The sequence below is a fragment of the Aptenodytes patagonicus genome, chromosome 7, assembly GCF_965638725.1.
Source record: "Aptenodytes patagonicus chromosome 7, bAptPat1.pri.cur, whole genome shotgun sequence".
NCBI lineage: Eukaryota > Metazoa > Chordata > Aves > Sphenisciformes > Spheniscidae > Aptenodytes > Aptenodytes patagonicus.
The window spans coordinates 66,226,970-66,245,234 of record NC_134955.1 but is presented as its reverse complement, the minus strand read 5'-3'; the positions used below and the strand labels follow the sequence as shown (position 1 = coordinate 66,245,234).

The window sequence follows — 18,265 nt, the reverse complement described above, 5'->3', positions numbered from 1 at the left end:
CAGTTAGTCAGCGAAGCTTCAGCCAGTCCAACTTACGCCTTGAACTGCAGAGTTAATGTCAAAGTTGTGATGGCTGATCAATGGCAGCCAGTCTGCTGGTGGTAGGTTTGAGATGGGACTAGCGTAACTCATACCTGAACTCACGATTTTTTCCCTACCCCTACACAAAGGGAAAATGCCCAAATAAGCCTTTATTGCACTATATCTGTTAAATAGATAGCTTTTATCTGTGACTGAGCCACTTGAAAGATACTTTCCTGTCTGCTTTCAGAAAGGCAATACTACCTGTGCTTCTTGTTGGAGGTCATGATGTTTTGGAAAGGAGTCAGAGCAAAGTGAGACCAGCTTTCAAACCTCTAAAGCCACCAGATGTCTGGCTCGAGTGGGCTGAAGTCTGATTCTTGAGCGGAGAGTCTCTGTGTTGCACGCCCCCGACACTCTTTTGATCTAGCGAAATTGCCCTGCTCACTCAAATTGGTGACTACCCTGACAGGGATATCCCCAGGGGGAAAGACAGGTATTTTGTGTGATAAAATTAATGGAAAACTGTCTTGCAGCCTGCCCTATTTACTGCACCTCATCATCTCCAGTCACAGCTGCCTTTGGGGTCCTTTAGGACTGATGACTTTCCCCAAGCCACAGGGCAGTCAGGAGAAGCTCCTGGCAGAGCTGTTGGATGCTGCTTCCCAGCATCAGCTGGTGGCATCTTTGGATCCCCACTGGCCAGGAAGCAAGACAGCAAATTCCAACTACTGCCATGAACCAGTAAGCCGACATTGGACTGGGGACGTGTGAAAGGGAGGGGATGTCAAATGACGATTTCTGGAGGCCTAGCTGTTACCTCTGCACGAGTTAAATGTGGCATGGAGTATTGGGTATCTCCATGTTCTGTCATGTCTAGGACAGGTTAATTGAAGTCATTGTTTGACTGACTTGAGAGCCATGTCTACTTTCTCTTCGCTTTCTTACAACCAGACTCATGCTGAAATTCTCCACCTCTTCTCCAGGGAAGCTCCTAATATTTCCAACTCCTTGCTCTGCTTGTGTCTTCCTTGAGACCTTGCTGTGGTTCGGAGTGGTTCAAGCTGTTCTCCTGTTCCCTGGGGGACATGTCCGGCTAGATGGCTGTCCCTCAATAGAGTTGGCTTATAGCTGTGAGCACCTAATTCCCATAGGCTCCTGATCCCTAATTCCCTGAAGCCCACGCTGAGTATGTAAGGATGCCTGCAGCCACTTATATGTGTGTATAACAGGCATCGCTTGCTCACAGGCCTGTGTTGGCAGGGCCATTGACAGCGTTGGCCAAGTGAGTGGCTGCATCCCAGGCACTGTTATGTAAGGAAGAATTTCAATATTAATTACATGCTTTGGCTTTAGGTTTCATTCTGTCTCTCCGGACACCAGAAGTAGTCTCAGAAGATTCAGTGTGGCTTCTGCGAACAAAACAAACAAACTTTATTTTACAGGCTTTGGGCTCTACTGCTTTCTCCTGGAGCATCTGCTCTTTTGGGACATTTTCCCTTTGTTTCCCTGCCACTGAGAAGGGATGGCAGTTTTTCTGGAGCCGCTGCTGAGCATAGCTAACATGCTGAAGTATTTGAGCTGCGGGGAGGCTGGCACTTCCAGTCAGACAGATTAAAAAAGGAAAACTTAACGTTTCCCTTTGCTCTCAGCCACCTTCCTCATTCTGATGAGCCGGAGGAAGGAGGGACAGACGGACAGACACAACGCCCTATTGCTGGCAGGGCTGCAGACATTGGGGCAGAAGTGTGTGCTGGGCAAGAGGTGTCTGTGTGGGTCATGTTCTCACCCTAATGGCTCTCCTCCCCCCATCCTCCTGCAACTGGAGTCATTAATGCTCGTTAAGCCAGGATGGAAACAAACCCAAACAACAACAGTCTACAAAATAATTCGGTCACTCCAGACTGTTGTTTTGGTTTTGTGTTTTTTTTGTTTTTGTTTTTGGGTTTTTTTTTCCCTCCAGTGGAGCAATTAGTCTCCTGTCATCCCGTTTTTAGCCAGACTGGAAACAATGGGCCGGACAATAGCAATTCCCCTCCTGGCAGGGCAGTCACCGGATCCGCTCCCTGATGGGAAAGGTGAGGCGCCTTCCCTCGCCTGTTTCTGGGGGAAGAATCTCCCTAAAGAAATTCCTGTGGGCCTCGCTGAAAGCCCTGTTTTTGTGCAGCCCCTCCCGGTGAGTCACAGCCTCTGGCTCCTCTGAGAGCCCTCTGTACGGTTGTGTTTTCTCTCAGCCCTACTGCAGGGTTAACCCTTCTGCGGTTTCGCCCAGGCGCTCTCATGCGTATATGACCCGTCCCACTCACTGGCTGATGATGTAGACTGCGGGTGCCAGAAAGTCATCAAGTAGTCTGTGGTTTAGACCAACAACAGGCCAATACAGGACTCGCACGGAGTGGGGGAAGATTTTTCCAGTCTTGCTCATCTGAGTGGTACTTAGGCCTAGGAATGGCTCAGCCTGTGTAAGGGGACAGTGCTGCGGAGCAGGGGACTGCATGATGCGAACAAATGCATTGGAGTTTGGCAAAAACTAGGGGGTGCGATAGGGAGGACAGGGGCCAGCTGAAGTCCTGTGGTAGCACCGCAGAGAGCCACGACGCAGCTTGGGCAGAGCGACCCGGGAAATCTCTCGATTCCTATAACTGCTTGCGACACGAGTAACGTGAAGTGCTGTCCTCTGCCGAGGGCGAAGCCTGCAGCTGTGCCATGCACAGGGCCTTCCTCTTGCTGCTGAGGTCGGTTGTAGCACGTGGGGAAGCACTGGATTCCCCCTCCATCGCTGCACCTCCCTGCAGGGCACCATGCCTACCCAGCACACAGCACCCTTGCTGCCCCGAAAAGCACAGATGGGACAGGGCGTGGGAGGACAGGTTCAGGTAGGAAAGCGATGTGGCCATGCTGCTGGAGGAGAAGGTTTAAATCACCAGAAAGAGGGACCTTGCTGTCTTTAGCTTCTAAAAAGCAGCCCTGATGGCACTGTAGTGGCTGGCCAGTGCTAAACCTGAACACTTTCCTTTAAAGATGCAAGAAGAAGCTAAGCCCGAATCCACAGCACATGAGGTAAAAGCCGCAGGGTTGCTAGTCTGTTGCCAGAAAAAGCTCCAGCTGCCCAGGGCAACCAAGGACAAAGGGGAGCTCTGCTTGCTCGGCTGCTGGGTTTAACAGCAAGTCACCGTGTGTTTGAGTAATGTGTCACTAGTGCCGGAGCTCTGACGTCTGTGGTATGAAGGCGCCGTGTGGGCACCAGAGCTGTCAGGCTGTAGAGCGCTTTGCCTTGAGACAGAAAGCTGGGGTGGAGAAGCACTTGGCGAAGAAATCTGCCATACAGGCTCGTCTGGGGATGCGCGGCAGAAAGTGTTTCTGCCTGATCCCTGAAGGTTGGATTAGCTCTGGGGCAGAGCCTGCTGCATCCAAACATCATACTGGGTGTCAGCTGCCCTCGCTCTGTGTCTGGGCAGAGCCGCTCTGGGAGCATGCTTTGGTTGCTGTGGGGGAATGAAAGGCTGTTGATAAGGGTTGTCTTCTTGTTGGGCGTTTTCTGTTTTGAGTCATTCCAGCCACGGTGAAGGTTACCGGTGGTGCCAGGAGTGACAGCAAGCACTTGGTCTGGGGGCAGAGAACCATGCCCAAGGGTTGAGTTCCAGGTAGCAGGGGTGGCTGTGGAGACACAAGCATGCACGGTGGAAACTCAGATATTCAAAACCAGTAGTACAAAAATAAGGAATCGGCTGGAGAGGGAGCAAGCTGGGTTTGCATTCGTATCACTGTGGTGCTTCCCAGGTCACCACAGGGACAATGTGGGGTGGGAAGTGAAAGTCACCCTGTGTTTAAAAGTTGGTTCCCAATGCACATGGATGTAATCTTGATGTGAAAGTGGCTGCTATGTCATGGTGTGGTTGCTTTCCTGTTACAGTCTAACACAAAGTATGCTGCAGCACCCGCACCATCATCCCCCACTCAGCGTTCTCTGCTCTCACAACCCTCCCGTGAAATCATTTCTCATGCAAAATCATGAAGAGGTTTGTAAACCATTTGTAAAGTAAAGCACTGTGAAGTCTGCTTGAGAACAGAAATGGGGGACAGGTAAACCACACGTGTATGATGTCCCCAAAGTGCAGAGAGGACACAGGTCATCTGTTGCTCCTTGTCTGCTTAGCCCATCTAGAACAGTTCCAGGAATTCATTAGCTTTAATGTATCTTTTGTGGGTGATGCATTTCAGCATGTTAAAATTAAAATAATTCACTTTTTTGTTCCTTTTTCTTAGGGCAGTAAAGAGTTGTTCTGCTTCCCCTGGGCCTCTGTGGTCCTCCATTAGTCCTCAATCAATTATTTATTCATGGGGAGAGTATCTGAAAACAGCAGTCCAGTCTAAGAGTAGCGGCACTTGACTGTGTGGATGTGTTTGAAGTACTTGATGACTGAACCCACTGGAATTGTCAATAACGTTAAGAACTGCTTTCCTGCCACAAAATAAAAATATAGCCTTGTAGGTGGAATGTGCTAAACTTTAATGAGGATATGAGCTAAAAACCAATGCACTTTAGATGTCACCTGAGTGTACCTTTAGGAAGCACAGACAAGGAGTTTTTTGAAAAACACCTTGCCTTCAAGTTGACTGACTTTTGTATTGTGATAGACAATGTGTATTGTTGTGCAATTCTGGCCTGGGTAAACATGGGAGGTTTAGATGCAAAATCTGTAATTCTGAGTTTTGATCTGGTGTGATGTCATCACACCTCTCAGCAGAGATTTCTGTCTCGTTTGCCTGTTGTTTCTTGTCTCCCTAGATTAGAAATAAGTTTCAGTGAGGTTTTGTGGTGTCTTCTTCCTGCAGAAAGGGATTTATAATCAAGGGATTTATACTCAAGCATATAGTCAAGGCCTGTGTAAGCAAGAGGGACCTGACAGCTTCAGATCTTCTCCAGTTAAAATAGTAAAATCCAAGAGTTCTGTAGTCTGTGGTGTTGGCCTGAAAAAGGGTGAGTTAAGAACAGTTGTCGCAGCTGCCTTCCAGTAAGCAAGGCATCCTGGTCTTGGAAAGAAGAGTGAACACAGAGTCACAGCATGAATTGACTCTGAATCACAACTGAAAGGCATATGCTAGTCGTGGGTAACACCCCCAGATTTCCATCTTAGCTGGAGCTTGCTGCATGCTGAAGTTAGTCATTATTGCCATTCCTGTCCTTAAAATGCCCCTTTGCTTCCCTTACACAAACTTCCCAGTTCCATCCCCTGGAGTTGACACTCTGTGTATTGGGTGATGAAAGGAAAGGGGCGCTGATTCTTCGTGTTGCAAGGATGTGACTGTAGTGCAGATGCCCGTGGAGGGGCTGGCTTGTTTATTGCAGGAAGGACTGTAATATTTGGGCTGGAAAGCAATCTTTTAGTGTGGTACCACAGAAAGCCGAGTCATGCCAGGAGGCCTATTCCCAGAGACACACAGTGCCACTGGGTATCCTCCTCCATGGTCCAAAGTGCTCTGCTGCAGACTGGGTGATGCCAGTTGGGTTGCAGTGGATCTCATGCAGGGACTTGACAGATCTGTGGGCTAAAAACTCAAGAGGTGAGCAGTGTAAAGAGGGACCTTCCTCATTCAGGTCCCATTTCTATCCTTCTTCTAGATGGGGTCAGTTAAGACAGGGCTTATTTTCATTTTCTGATTAATTTGTTTCATATATTACAGGAACAAGGGAGTTGGCAGCTTTCTGTGCATGGTAAACATGTCAGCTGAGCATTGATTGACTCCTGCTCTAAGTTACTTCTGCTTTGCTTGTAATCGGGCAACTAACTAAGGCCCAGCTAACCTAATCTGGGAACTTGGATAGCCTTGCCAGCTGGTGGGTCCAATTTTAGAGGGGCTGAACTGCCTTGGGAAAGCACCTGTCTCCCTCTGCTAGCTGGAGAGGGAGCCCTGACCAAAGAGACTCGTGGGTTAAATACCTGACGTGACATGGGGACAATACCTGCCAGCATTGTTCACAGGCAGTTTGGGGTCTGATGGCGTTTGGGGTGGCACACGGGATCCAGTCTGTCCCTGTTGGCCTGGCACAAAGCTCAGTGTCACTGGTTCCCGCACGCAGGCAGCTTGGGAGGACTCCCCAGAAGTGGGAGCGGGATTGCAGAGAGCTCGGCATGCCCAGCCAGGAATTTCACCTGGCTCTGCCCTGCTTATCCAGGATACTTGGGCTTCACACAGCTCTGGGTGAATCACCTGTAATGAGTGAATAGCAACAGTAATCCACATGAAATGAGAAACTAAATCTTGGGATAATGACCCATTTGCTAGGCTCCTACAAATACCGCTTCCATCTGATTTCACTACTGCTATTTAAGTGATTGTTGTGGTGAGAAGCAGAGAGATCAGAGCAGTTAGGAAAGCACTTTGCCTGCAAGTTCACAGGAGTCTTAGAAAAAAGAGAATCAATGATATTAGTGATGGTCTCAGGTTTTTTTAAGAAACAACTCTCAAGACAGCATCTCCTAGGAAATGTATTTAAACTTTGTTCCAAGGGGGGCTAGGTAGTACCCCTTCCTATGCAGTACTGGGATGCCTGTGTGCTTTGTGCCCACAATGTGTCACTAGCACGGAGACTGCTCTTTTGCCGTGTCCGTAAAAATTCAGTGCAGATGGTGAGATTTTCAAAAGCATCCATGCTGGCCCAGTGTTGCTCCTTCAAAAGTTAATAGTAAATTGGGCACTGGAAATTTACAGGCCAAAGCAAAGTGCTTTTAAAAATCCTGTCTAAAAATACAGTACTTCTGCCTTCAGATTTGTTCATTCCATTATAGAAAGGAGATTAGCACCTATAGCCTTAGCATTATAGATCTGGATTTGTAATTCAGAGTCTCAATAAGGTTCATTAATTTCTTTTTTTTTTTTTCTAAGGGCCTAATCCAAAATTGACTGAACCTGACAGGACTTTTTTGGCCGATTTCCCTGGATTCAGGATCAGGCTCAGAGTAAAGTGAATCTTATCCATATCGGATGGATATGGAGAAGTCTACCTGACTAGACATATGGGTTCAATGCAGGAGTGTCGTCTTCCCCACAAAGCCCTGCTGGCATTACCAGTGCTAGCACAGGTTTGTTTGCTGCCCGAGCCGTTGCCAGAGGCAGTCTGCACACATGATCGTGATGGGTAGGGCCACCGTTATTGTTATTTTTTTTCCTTTGCTATTTCCTGGAGTGAAACACTCCTCCTAAGACTCCCAAGTGTGGGGAGCGTGGATTTCACGGCAGCTGTGAGATTAGCAGTGAGAGCGAGCACAGGAGAGTTGCTTTGGTGTGAGCTACTGTTTAATTCCCCCAGGGCAGGCTTAGTGGCATGAAGTGGTGAAACGGGGACGTGTCACTCTGTGCAGGTGGAAAGAGAAGCCTTTTCAGCAACGCAGTCCTGCCCTGACCCTACTAGGACAGCTCAGAGCTGGGACAGGGCCTTCGAGCAGCTCTACGGGTGGGCTGTGGGCAGTTGGTGATGGTTAATCTTGGGTAACTCTTTCACTCCATCTTGAAGCGTTGAGACCGTGTTGTACTGTGGGCACAAGCCTGATCTCATTTTAATTTCTGTACCAGGCTTCGAATCAACATTGGTCTATTTTTGTCAAGGTGACATGACAGGCTTATGCTTTTTAATGTCTCTTGGCACTGTCAGTCATAAGTCCACACCTGATTCTTGTTCACGCATTTGGGTCTCAAGTCTGTCGTACGCCTCCTCTGAAGATTTCAGGCAAGGGGACTCACAGAAAGAAGCGTTGTGGTTTGGATTTTTTTTTCTCTTTCCTTCTTTTTTCTGGCAAGGGTAAAATAGAAGCTCTGTTGGGAGCAACTCGGCAAGTGATGTTTCAGGGCCAGCAAATTCCACTGTCGCTGCCCAGTGGGACCGAGGAGTCTATCACAGGACTAGGCTGGCAGCTCATCCGGAGAGGGAGTGCGTGGCGTGCATACCAAGAGCTGGACACGAAGCCTTTTTCTGTCTACCTCTCGCCTTCCCACAGTAAATGGGAGGACGTTTGCTCTGGGATTCGAGGAAATACCTCAAGTGTAACTCCTCCTTCCTGACTAGAGTCCCACATAAAAGTGCAGCAAATAATATATATTTATTATATGTACATATATATATATAAATGTACGCACACAAATGTGGACATATAAATATATATGGATTGCACCATCTTTGAGATTACTCCAACGTAGCAATCTCCAGCGCGTCTGTGTTTCAGCAGTAATGGCTCCAGCTCTCGGCTGCCCCATTTCACAAGAGTGTCTTTTTGCCCTTGTAAAGCTGCCTTTGGAAACTATCATTAGCTCTCTTACAGCTGCCGTGCATGTAATAAAGGGGAAGCTTACAGGTGTGCCTGACCCTGAAGGGACTCAGGGCACCCGTGGGGTCCCACTGGATCTGTACCACTCGGGTTCAGACCCACTAACGCGGTGGAAGCTTTGTGATTATCTGTTGTGGTATGCCGAGGGTTTTTTTAGTCTATGCCTGTATACTTTAGCCTACCACTCTAATTTAACTGGAGGATGAATCATGCTTGTTCACCTCAATAGCAATGAAATCATGTCGGTAATTGTGTTAGCTTCCACAGATGCTTTTCTGAAGTGCCCAGAGGGAGGGGAGGTGGGACTGCTGGCACTTCAAACCATCAGAGGTGTCTTGGATCCTAGGTAATACCAGCTCCTTTGCTATAAGAGAAGTCAACGCCTTGGGCACCACTTCGTCTCCAGAGCAGCAGCCCGGGGAGCGCCGCGAGAGGACCGATGCTCTGATGTGGTCTGGGGAACCGGGTTCCAGAGAGACCCCACCAGCAGGAAGGGGTCAGGCAGATGGGGAGCCGGCAGCGCTGGGTTGCAGCCCATCTCCACCAAAAAACCCATGGTGCTGCCTTAACCCGGGCAGATGGCTTGCAGAAACATGTCCTTATGCTTGAAGGGCTGCTCGACTTTAAGATTAAAATGTAATAACAGAGTGCTTCTGGATAAAAGTGCCAATCAGAGTTTAGTCTGAAGCCTAAGCAACAGAGCAAGAATGTATTTTAAAGCTTAGTCAGACATATCCCTGTGAGTGCGTAAGACTGATACAGAGTGCCTTTGGACATACTGAAGAGCACAGATGCAGGTGGGTATGAGGATCTCCCTCTGTCTTGCACAAATTCAAACACCCGTGACCTTGCGCTCCGGAGCGGTCCTTGGCTCTGGTGTGAGTTTTCAGAGAAGTTCAGCCATGCGTTCTGGCGTCGTATCTGACCCTGGGCACGAGTCGATATTGCATCACTCTATACCATCCTGGTGTCTGCAAGAGAGGTGGAGTCTGCTTTGGAGGCTGCGTGGCTGTAATCCATCATGCCTTTATCCTAACACACGAGTGCAGAGCATTTCAAAAGGTTTGTGCTCTGCGTGCCAGTGTGGGTGGGTTAGGTGAAGCAGAGACGAGCCACGAGGCTCTGTTGCATTCTGCCACGTTCCCCCTCTGCAGCCCTCTGCGGAGTCTGTAGGACGTGCTGGGGTGGGATGAGGCCATAAAATCCCCAGGAATGGTGCTGGGCCCCTGGCTGGAGAACTGCTCAGGTACTGAGATGCCTGTGGGATCAACCTTCCTCACGAGCCTCCTCTGCCTCCCATGGCTGCACAAAGCAGCTGGCAAGGACAGGTGGCTGTCTCCTGTTGTATGGCCTAGCAATGAGTGTTTATTTTCAGTGGAGTTTCACTCGCTCATACCACTTATCCTGGGTCTGAGTTGGATTTTTGTATCATTAGATCCCATTTCTGCTTTTGCTTTGTTTCTGAGAGATGCAGAAGTTCAGTCTGGAGCCGTTGTGGCTCCAGTGTTTACGGTCCCTAAACACTTAAGCATGGTCAGCTGTTGAAAATAACTTCTGGTTCTTAGGACAGTGCAAAAGGGCACCTTGCTATGTTTCATTCCTACTTTCTGGTAATTATGAATTACAAATATCTGGAGAGATCTCCCCTTCATTTCTGTCCTGTTACGTTGCACTGCAAGTTGCAGTACGCCTGCCGTAGTCGGGCTGTCTGCATGCATGCTGGTGGTCTGAGCGGGTTTGCACCTCAGAAGTTGATTGGAAACTAGAAGGAACGTTTTCTTTACCCAAGAGAATGTTTTTTCAAGAAAACAAGGAGTTGAAGTTATGTTTTGCAGTCCCTGTGCTGTATTTCGACGTTACTTTGTGCGGTGCCTGGAAGGACAGAGCGCATGGACTAAATCCCACAGGGTTTAGGGATTGCATTGTGAAGCTGTGGGCGCATAAAGCAACGCTTTCCGTCTCAGCATGTCAGCCCCAAGTGGTGGTGTAAGTGGCTACACACTGGTTATATGCTGTATAACAGGGCTGAGTCTTACCTCCCGTTCTTTGCTTGGTTCTGCGCCCAGCAGGGTACCCTCTGTAAGCTCCAGCTATCCTGATTTTCCTCTTTGAAAGCTACAACAGGAGTCGAATTAGAGGAAGCCTCCGAGGCTGGAAGGGAACAACAGCTCGTCCTCTTATTTGGCAGCAAAACTCGGGATTTCAAACTGTTTTTCTGCAGCTCGATCTTTTTCTGATCTCTGCTTTGTGGCTCCCTTTTTCAAAGGCCAGTAACCTGGTTTTTCATTTGTGATTTCAGTATTTTCCCCCTACCCTAAAGATGCGGTAGCAACTAAGCAAATATCAGCAGCTCAGCCTGGGTTTTTACATCTTAGCTCTGGTAGAATATATTGCAGGTATCTTCTTCAGCCTGTATTTACTGCTGCCTGCTGACACTCAGCTTTTCCACTGCTTAGGAAATTTGCTTAACTCTTCCTTGATGCTGTGAGTATGAGAGTTACTGGTTATAAAAACTTACTTGACCATAAAAATAAATGATGTTTGGTTGTTATTAGACAAATGTGGGAGCTGTGAACCATTTTCTGCAAAGGAATTTTTAAGTGAATTCTCTACAACCCAAGGCACACGGGATTGGAAATAGCCTTAATTCCCAAAGTGGTATGAAATCTTGGGAACAAAACGTGGAGGTCCCTAGTCCAAAGCCGGTGGGAATGGAATTGTGAAAATAATTATTTGCTTTGAGTTTTGTAGCTGAGTCTCCAAAATTTGGTGTGGAAAGAAAGATAGAAAATTGTTTCAGATGTGGGCCCAAAATAATTGTTAGGGCTTTGTTACAGCAACTGTATTTTTGCAATTGTATTGCAAACTGAGTTTGCAACTTTTTTGCAACTCAAGAGAGTGTTGGTTTCAAGTGAAATAAAATACTTTGGTTTGGGTGTTATTAATGAATGCAAAGGAAAATGGGAAACAATATTAGCATCCCATGAGTATTTAGGGCTTTACATAAAACTGAGACCTCATCTGTTCTCCTCCTTATTTAATAAAAATACTGGTTTAAATCTGTTGTCCCCTGTATTTGGAGCAAGGCCTCCACCTTGAAAAATCCTCTCTCTTCAATAATTATCTTACCAACTGTGCTATTCCGCAGGTTGTATGTCTTTCGTTCTCCTCTGTTGAAGTTGCTTCATTTTACAAAAAATAGTTACAGTTTCACTGGAGCAGGAGTTGGAAACATATATTGCTTTGGCTACCAGACCAGGCAACAGAAACACATTTTTCTCCACCGTGATGGAGATTTCAGTATTTCTATAAAGTAAAATGACTTCAGCAGAAGAGGTGGAGAAAAATCAAAATCTACTCCCTGCTTGCAAAGGGGGTTTGAATGCACACTTGCTCACCCCAAAGGTGTTTCCAAAAGAGTGTCTAAATGGCCTTGCGTGCTGAAGACTTGAAAAAGCAAAATTTTCCCTTTCAGAAATGCCAAAATTATTAATTTAGCTAATTCCAGGTTTGGGGATTTTGTTTTTAATTGTGTATATATATATTTATTTTTTTTTAATATTTGGCTGGAGTATTACACTAGTCACACCTATGTTTGTGGCTGGCTCCCACTGCTCTGTACCTACATCTTTCATGACTAAATGATTTGCGTCGAGATGGGAACAGCAGGCTTTTATGAGCTTTAAACCGGACCTTTGGAATTACCAAACCTGGGAGAACCTCAAACCAAGGCATTGAAACTGGAAGCTAGTTTCTGCCACCACTACTCCTGCAAAGAAGATCCTTACTACATGCACAGCCCTTACAACACAGCGTGGTGAAACCAAAAGAGGAAAAAAACCCCAAACCTCATCCTTTCAAATATAGTTTCTACATCACGAGTGAGATGATCCGAGCAGAGCAAGTGGCAGGTATGTGTACAACACCTATTCACTGGCGAAACTCCCTGGTGCAGGGAAATCGCATTTGACAGATGCTTCAGAAAAGGACCGGATCATCTGCAACTGTAATTTTGGTTTTTTTACAAATGTTAAACTCAAGCGGCAGATGTATAAAGAACACCTCTTCCAGCGAGTGACGCTGAAGCAGCTCATTTTGTCATTTCTTCTGGGTCTAGACTAAACGGAGGCTGTGAAGCCGCTGTGCTGTAGCTGCCTGCGAGGACAAAGGCTGCCTTTCTGAGTCGGGATGAAGCCTGTTTTCCAGTGGAGGTTTGCCAGTGAAAGGCAGAACCTCAGCAGGACCTTAGAAATGCAGCCCTCAGAAAACCTCTCCGCTGTTATTGCTTCATCGAACTGCTAAAAATACTGAATGGAAAATGCAAGTATTAAGGAAATGAGGTAGATTTGGCCTTTCTGAGCTGGATGACTTCCAGTTTCATCAGCTTCCCAGAATCCTTGCTGCAAAAATGAAGAGCTCCTTGTAAATCTCGGAAACCTGTCAGTGTTTTTCCTCTCATGTGGCTGTGCTGGTTCATGGGGTACAGCACGTGGGGAGACCTGTCAACATCGAGCAGCGCGTACAGAGCTTATTAAGACTGCTGGGATTGCTTGAGACAAATGCTCAAACACAAGACCAAACCACGAATTTCCCAGAAAATTATCCTATGGGGCTGCCGGAGAGGAGCCACATGGCTGAGCCTGCTGCTGTGCTGGCCCACGAGACGTGCTCCAAGGGGAACGCGTGGGGCCACCTTCTGTGGCCTTGCCAAGTGAAAAGCATTGAGAAGTCTTGTATGGTCATGGGAGGTCCTCTTCTAAAATGATCTGCACGTAGCCAGAACGCCTGAGCAAGTGAGAGCAGATTAATGTCACGTTACAGGTTATGTGAAAATAGAAAATGCAAGTTTTGGATTTCACATTGCTGGAAAGAAGTCAGGAGAAGCCGGTATCCTGACTGCAGAAGGAGACAACAGGCGCTCTTAATGGGTTTAATGTGCAACGTAGAGAAGCCAAAGGGCTGGAGGTTTGCCTTGGGTGGTTAAAACTACTCGCTCAGCGAGAGGCAGACAGTTTAAATTTAATGGCTATTGCATATATAGAGGCTCTCTGGGAGGACGCAGCAAGCACAGAGTGCTCTTGCACCTGCAGAAGCTCCTGCCATCTTGATGATGAGCATCATGCATTATACAGCTATCGGGGATTTTGGGTTTTCTGCAGCATGTCCTGTGGGGCAGAGTGGCTGGTGATCTGGTCTGCAGAGCTGGCCCTGCCTCATAGCTGTGTCTTGCCTCTGCTCCTCAGGCTCTCCATGAAGGACTGTAACCTGCTGGCTCAGTCAATGTACGTGACTGTGTTTCTGCTGGCTCAGATATAAGGAAGGTGTATTTTGAGGTATTCCCAAAGCATGGCAAGATGTGGCGGATGTTTTGGGGAGTGAGGGGAGGTTTGGAATGGGGATCTCCAAGCAGGTTCACCAAAATTCCCCTTCCAGTTGCACCTTTAGGGGCACCCCCCAACAGTCAGGCCTGCCCAGGACCGAAAAGGTGTTTGCTGCATTTAAAGCTGAGCCAAGAATAAACTGCGCGTTTCAACCACATCATTGCAGATTCCTGGAAACAAGGCCTGCCTTCATGCTTGGAGGGCTTCCCTGTTCTGCCAGGAACCACAGGGAAGAGCAACAGGAGCTTTGGCTGTAAACTGCTGCTGAAGGTGTACTGTCATGGGCGAGCATGTACAATACCTCTCACTGTGCTCGCCTAAAGCCTTTCCAGGACGAGCCTTTGCCCACATGCCTTAGCAGCCGTTTTTGATTCTCAGAAGGGGAAAAATAAGTGTCTTCTGCTGAGCATCCCACCCAGAGCAAACACTGCAGCGTAAGACAGGCGTGGGCACTGTCCTCGGCATGCAAATTTCACTGGCCACCAGATAGCTGGCAGGCCTGCTGGGAAAGGCAGCATCATTGCAGAAGGCTTTTTACTGGCTTGTGTTGCCATGCCGTGTTAAAGTTGAAGAGAGGGGATGTATGATCTTGTGATTAAGATTCAGAGCTGGAATTCAGGAAGCTGGTGTTCAGTCTTGGCTCTGGGGGACACGGGCAAATTTCTTAACCTCTACTCCTCACTTTCTCATCTGTTCAAAAGAGGCTAATAATACTTTTTCTTACCTCTTTAGGACAGGAGGTGGTTCTGATTGTCTAGCACAACATGTCATTGATCTTTCCACTGCAACAGTGAAGTGGAGGGAGAGCTGTCTCAAGCTCCAGAGAAGCTTCCGGGGCTGTAGAAATGCCAGTGCACAACAGAGCAATTGACCACCTGATTTTCACTTTAAGATCATAGATGGAGGATGAACAGGATCAAGCTGGATTTAGATTTCAGCTCACACATAGGTTTTCATATTGATATGGAGATGCCACCATCTATGTTGCCATCCTCCCCACTGCTCCCCCTTCCCAGGGAAACAGATGTCCAACCAGAGGGCAAAATAGATCAAGTTCCAGCATGGATTTCATGTAAGAGGCCCTGAGACCCTCAAATGTATTTAGTTATTTGATCCTTATCTGGGCATCTGAATGACTTTGAAAGTGGCTTTGTCTAGGCCTATAAGGTGTCCTCCATCTCAGTAAAATGGCGATGGTAACGCTTCCCTGCCTCAGAGCTGCTCTGAGGGCTCAGTGCAACTCTTGGGCCGATACCTGAGACAGTTCAAAAAATTAACTGTGACCTACTTGTACTGCACAGAGCTCCCATCATAGCTCCTTTCCTCCATCTGTGACGGTGCCTAGAGCTTGTTTGGCAGCTGAAAAGCAGAGGTGCTACGAGCTGGTATGTATTTTTAGGAAGGCATTGCCTAAGTCTGCAGATGACCCCGTGCTTTCTGGTCATGTTCCTGACGGTGCTTCTGACTGTGGGCTATTCCCTCAGACAATCTCAAGGTCAGGCAAGCTGATAAGCTTTGTTAGGGCTCTCTCATTTTGGCAGCTCTGCTTTTGATGGGGAGCTCCCAGGCTGTTAGAGGTGACGTATTGGAAAATGAGCAGCAATGACCTGCAGCTTGTTTGGCTGCAGGTCTCTTGTGGCAGTGACAAGGATGTCCCCACCCCAATGAGCAGTAGGGGGGACGTTCACTTCTTACATTAGTGCAGTCCTGCTGGAATCGATACATCTGGGAGGACTTGAAGACTTTGCTTTAGGATGGAGGCATCCCATGCTGGCCGAAGATTCCCCCTGCCCATGTTGGCGTGGTGTCGGCAGGGAGTTTCTTTTCTTCTCAGCTTCGATAACACTCCAGGTGGGGTTTATCAGTCAGGCTTGCCGCAATACAGCAAAGCCTGGGACTTAACCCCCCACACCTCAGGAGAAAAGGGGATCTGCTGCCCCTCTGAAGAGGTCTTGCACACCTCCCTGGCTTCAGCTGTGTGCTCCCAGCGCAGCGCTTTGCTGAATCAGAGCATGTCCTGTGCGGTGCATTTTGCTGCATCATAACATCGTTACACAGTTTGACAGCTCTGGCAACCTCTGCTCCAGTGAGTCCTAGAGCTAAATGAGCGGGAGCTCTGCCAGCCAGGCTTGTGGTGTGTTTGGAAAGCCATGTGGGCGAACTCGTATAGCACCTGCCCATGTTAAATGCAGTTCGGAAGAATGATGTTTGTTCCTCCCTCCCTTCTGTAAGAGATGAAGCAAAAGAAAACCCCTCCTGCATGACTTCTGTTTATTTTTTTATGATGATGAGGCTTGTCCAGTTTACAGGTTAAGCTTCTGAGGCCTGGGACGCTGCCTCCATTTGTGCTGGGGCTGCTCCAAGCACGTAGCAACTCGGTGAACAATTCTCGTTGCAGGGACTTGAAGCTGGACAACGTGCTGCTGGACTACGAGGGTCACTGCAAGCTGGCAGACTTTGGGATGTGCAAAGAGGGCATTCACAATGGCATTACCACAGCCACCTTCTGTGGAACACCAGACTACATCGCTCCGGAGGTATAGGAAACCTTTCTTTGGCCAGGAAAACTTGGTTACAATATGAAAAGCGTAGGTTAGCTTTAGAACAGCAAGTGTACTCTCTGGTGTCTTTAGCTACACCTTATTTGACTGCTGGGTGCAAGGTTTTCCTCCTAGATGTATTGCTTGTATTATCAGTCCCTTGTGCAAGCAAAGCATGAGTAAACCTTCAGGCTGCTATAGGCACCAAGATAAGCCTATATTTTTCTTTAGGAAACGTGAGGTGAAGAATGGAGGCACAGCTGCAAAAATCTTGAGAGAGGCACATACAGATACTGGCCCAGTTTGATTGAAAGGAGATTGAATTCTCCCTCGTTTCCCAGTTCCTTTTTCTACCTCCTCCTGTTCCCTGTCATTCCCCAATCTCACTACAAAATTAATAAACACCTCTTTTAAGGAACAGCTGCCCTCCAGATGCTGCCAGATGTTCTGACAGGGTTTCAGATCCTTCTTCAACACAACTGAATTTTTGTCTGTGGTTGGTGTTTGTGCCTTTCTCACACACTCGCGCTCCTTCCCCTCTCCAGCTGAAAGCCTTGCCGTTGGAGCCGGGTAAGCATTTCCTTCCCAGAGGCAAGGAATAGGCGATGTCAACCCGCACACATGGCTGCTCTGCTGCTTCAGAGGCTCAGCCAGTTTTGCTGAAATGCCCCTTCTCCTCCTGCTAAGCCCTAGCATCATTTCTAAGGGCTTGTTTCCCAGGTGACCCTGTGAGCAGCCAAGCTAGTTCAGCCCTTGTTTAATGCATCTGATGTACCTTTGTGCTGATCTGGGGGTTTCCAGCTTGAGATCGCCTATATGTTCCTGGACATACAGCCAGCCTAGCAGAGAGCGCTGTTAGGACGTAGCAAGAACTTTTGCATTAATGTTTCCAAATCCTTTTTCCTCCCCTGCTCAGTTTAAGAAGCTTCAGGGTTGATATTTCTTTCCCATCCCTTCTTCAGATCCTGCAGGAGATGCTGTATGGCCCTGACGTAGACTGGTGGGCCATGGGCGTGCTGCTGTACGAGATGCTGTGCGGCCACGCGCCCTTCGAGGCGGAGAACGAGGACGACCTCTTTGAGGCCATTCTGAATGATGAAGTCGTCTACCCAACTTGGCTTCAGCAGGACGCGGTGGCAATCCTCAAAGCAGTGAGTTCCTTTGGTCGTTTGCGTGTTCTCTGTCCTGGCTTTCTTCAGCCCAAATCTAGCAAAAGAAGACAGGGCTGGGGTATGGGCACTCAGAAATTGCGGTTACCCTGACCCTGATCCTTTTCTTATCTTGGATTGAAGGGTAAACAAAAAAAAAAAAATCCTGCCACATTTAGGTGTGTTTGCATAGTTATGTCCTCTATACGGTTCAGCAGCCAACTTGGCAGGCAAAGTGTGTGCATGTCTGTGTGTCTGGGCATTCCCCTGCTGACTTAATGATTTACAACATATGGTCATCTTCCAGAACAGAAGCAGCAGGTATACACAGTATTTAATCAGTAGTGACCATATGATTTCCATGCAACTGGAGTGGCCAAGAGGTGAAGTCTTCATGATAATCCTTCGTTCTGACTGTTGGATGGACAGCCATCCCCCAGGGATTGCTGTCTACCTGCATAAAAAGGCAGGTTTTTGATTTTTGTGTGTTTGGCAGGAAAAAAAAAAGGGGCTGTACAGCAAACAGTTTGAGGAGAGTTGTTGCTGGCTACACTTAGTCCCTGTTCTACCATGCGTTCCTGAATTTTCCCAGGAGCGCTCTTATCCATGTGCCTCACATCTTTGCCTGTGACATGGGAACAAAGCTTTTTAAGATTTCAGGCTGTGCGTGTACAAACAGTGCCTAGTGCACTGGAACTGCCTGGCTTTACTGTAATGAATCAAAAGGTGATTAAATGACGAGGTTGTTAACCTAGGAATCAGGAGACCTAACTTGGCTGTTCTGCTACTGACTTCTTCCTGCCCCTGACCAAGGCACTTAATATCTCTAAGCACCCTTTGGAGAGAGAAGG

General features: G+C 47.8%; 1 protein-coding gene across 1 annotated transcript in view; it reads left to right on the top strand.

The window, feature by feature from the left end:
* PRKCH (protein kinase C eta) overlaps positions 1 to 18,265 on the top strand; it is a 123,910-nt gene that overhangs the window by 86,586 nt on the left and 19,059 nt on the right. Inside the window, exons 11-12 of the mRNA XM_076345639.1 lie at positions 16,125 to 16,263; positions 17,229 to 17,417. Coding sequence (XP_076201754.1) covers positions 16,125 to 16,263; positions 17,229 to 17,417 — 328 coding nt within the window. The remainder of the gene's footprint in view (positions 1 to 16,124; positions 16,264 to 17,228; positions 17,418 to 18,265) is intronic.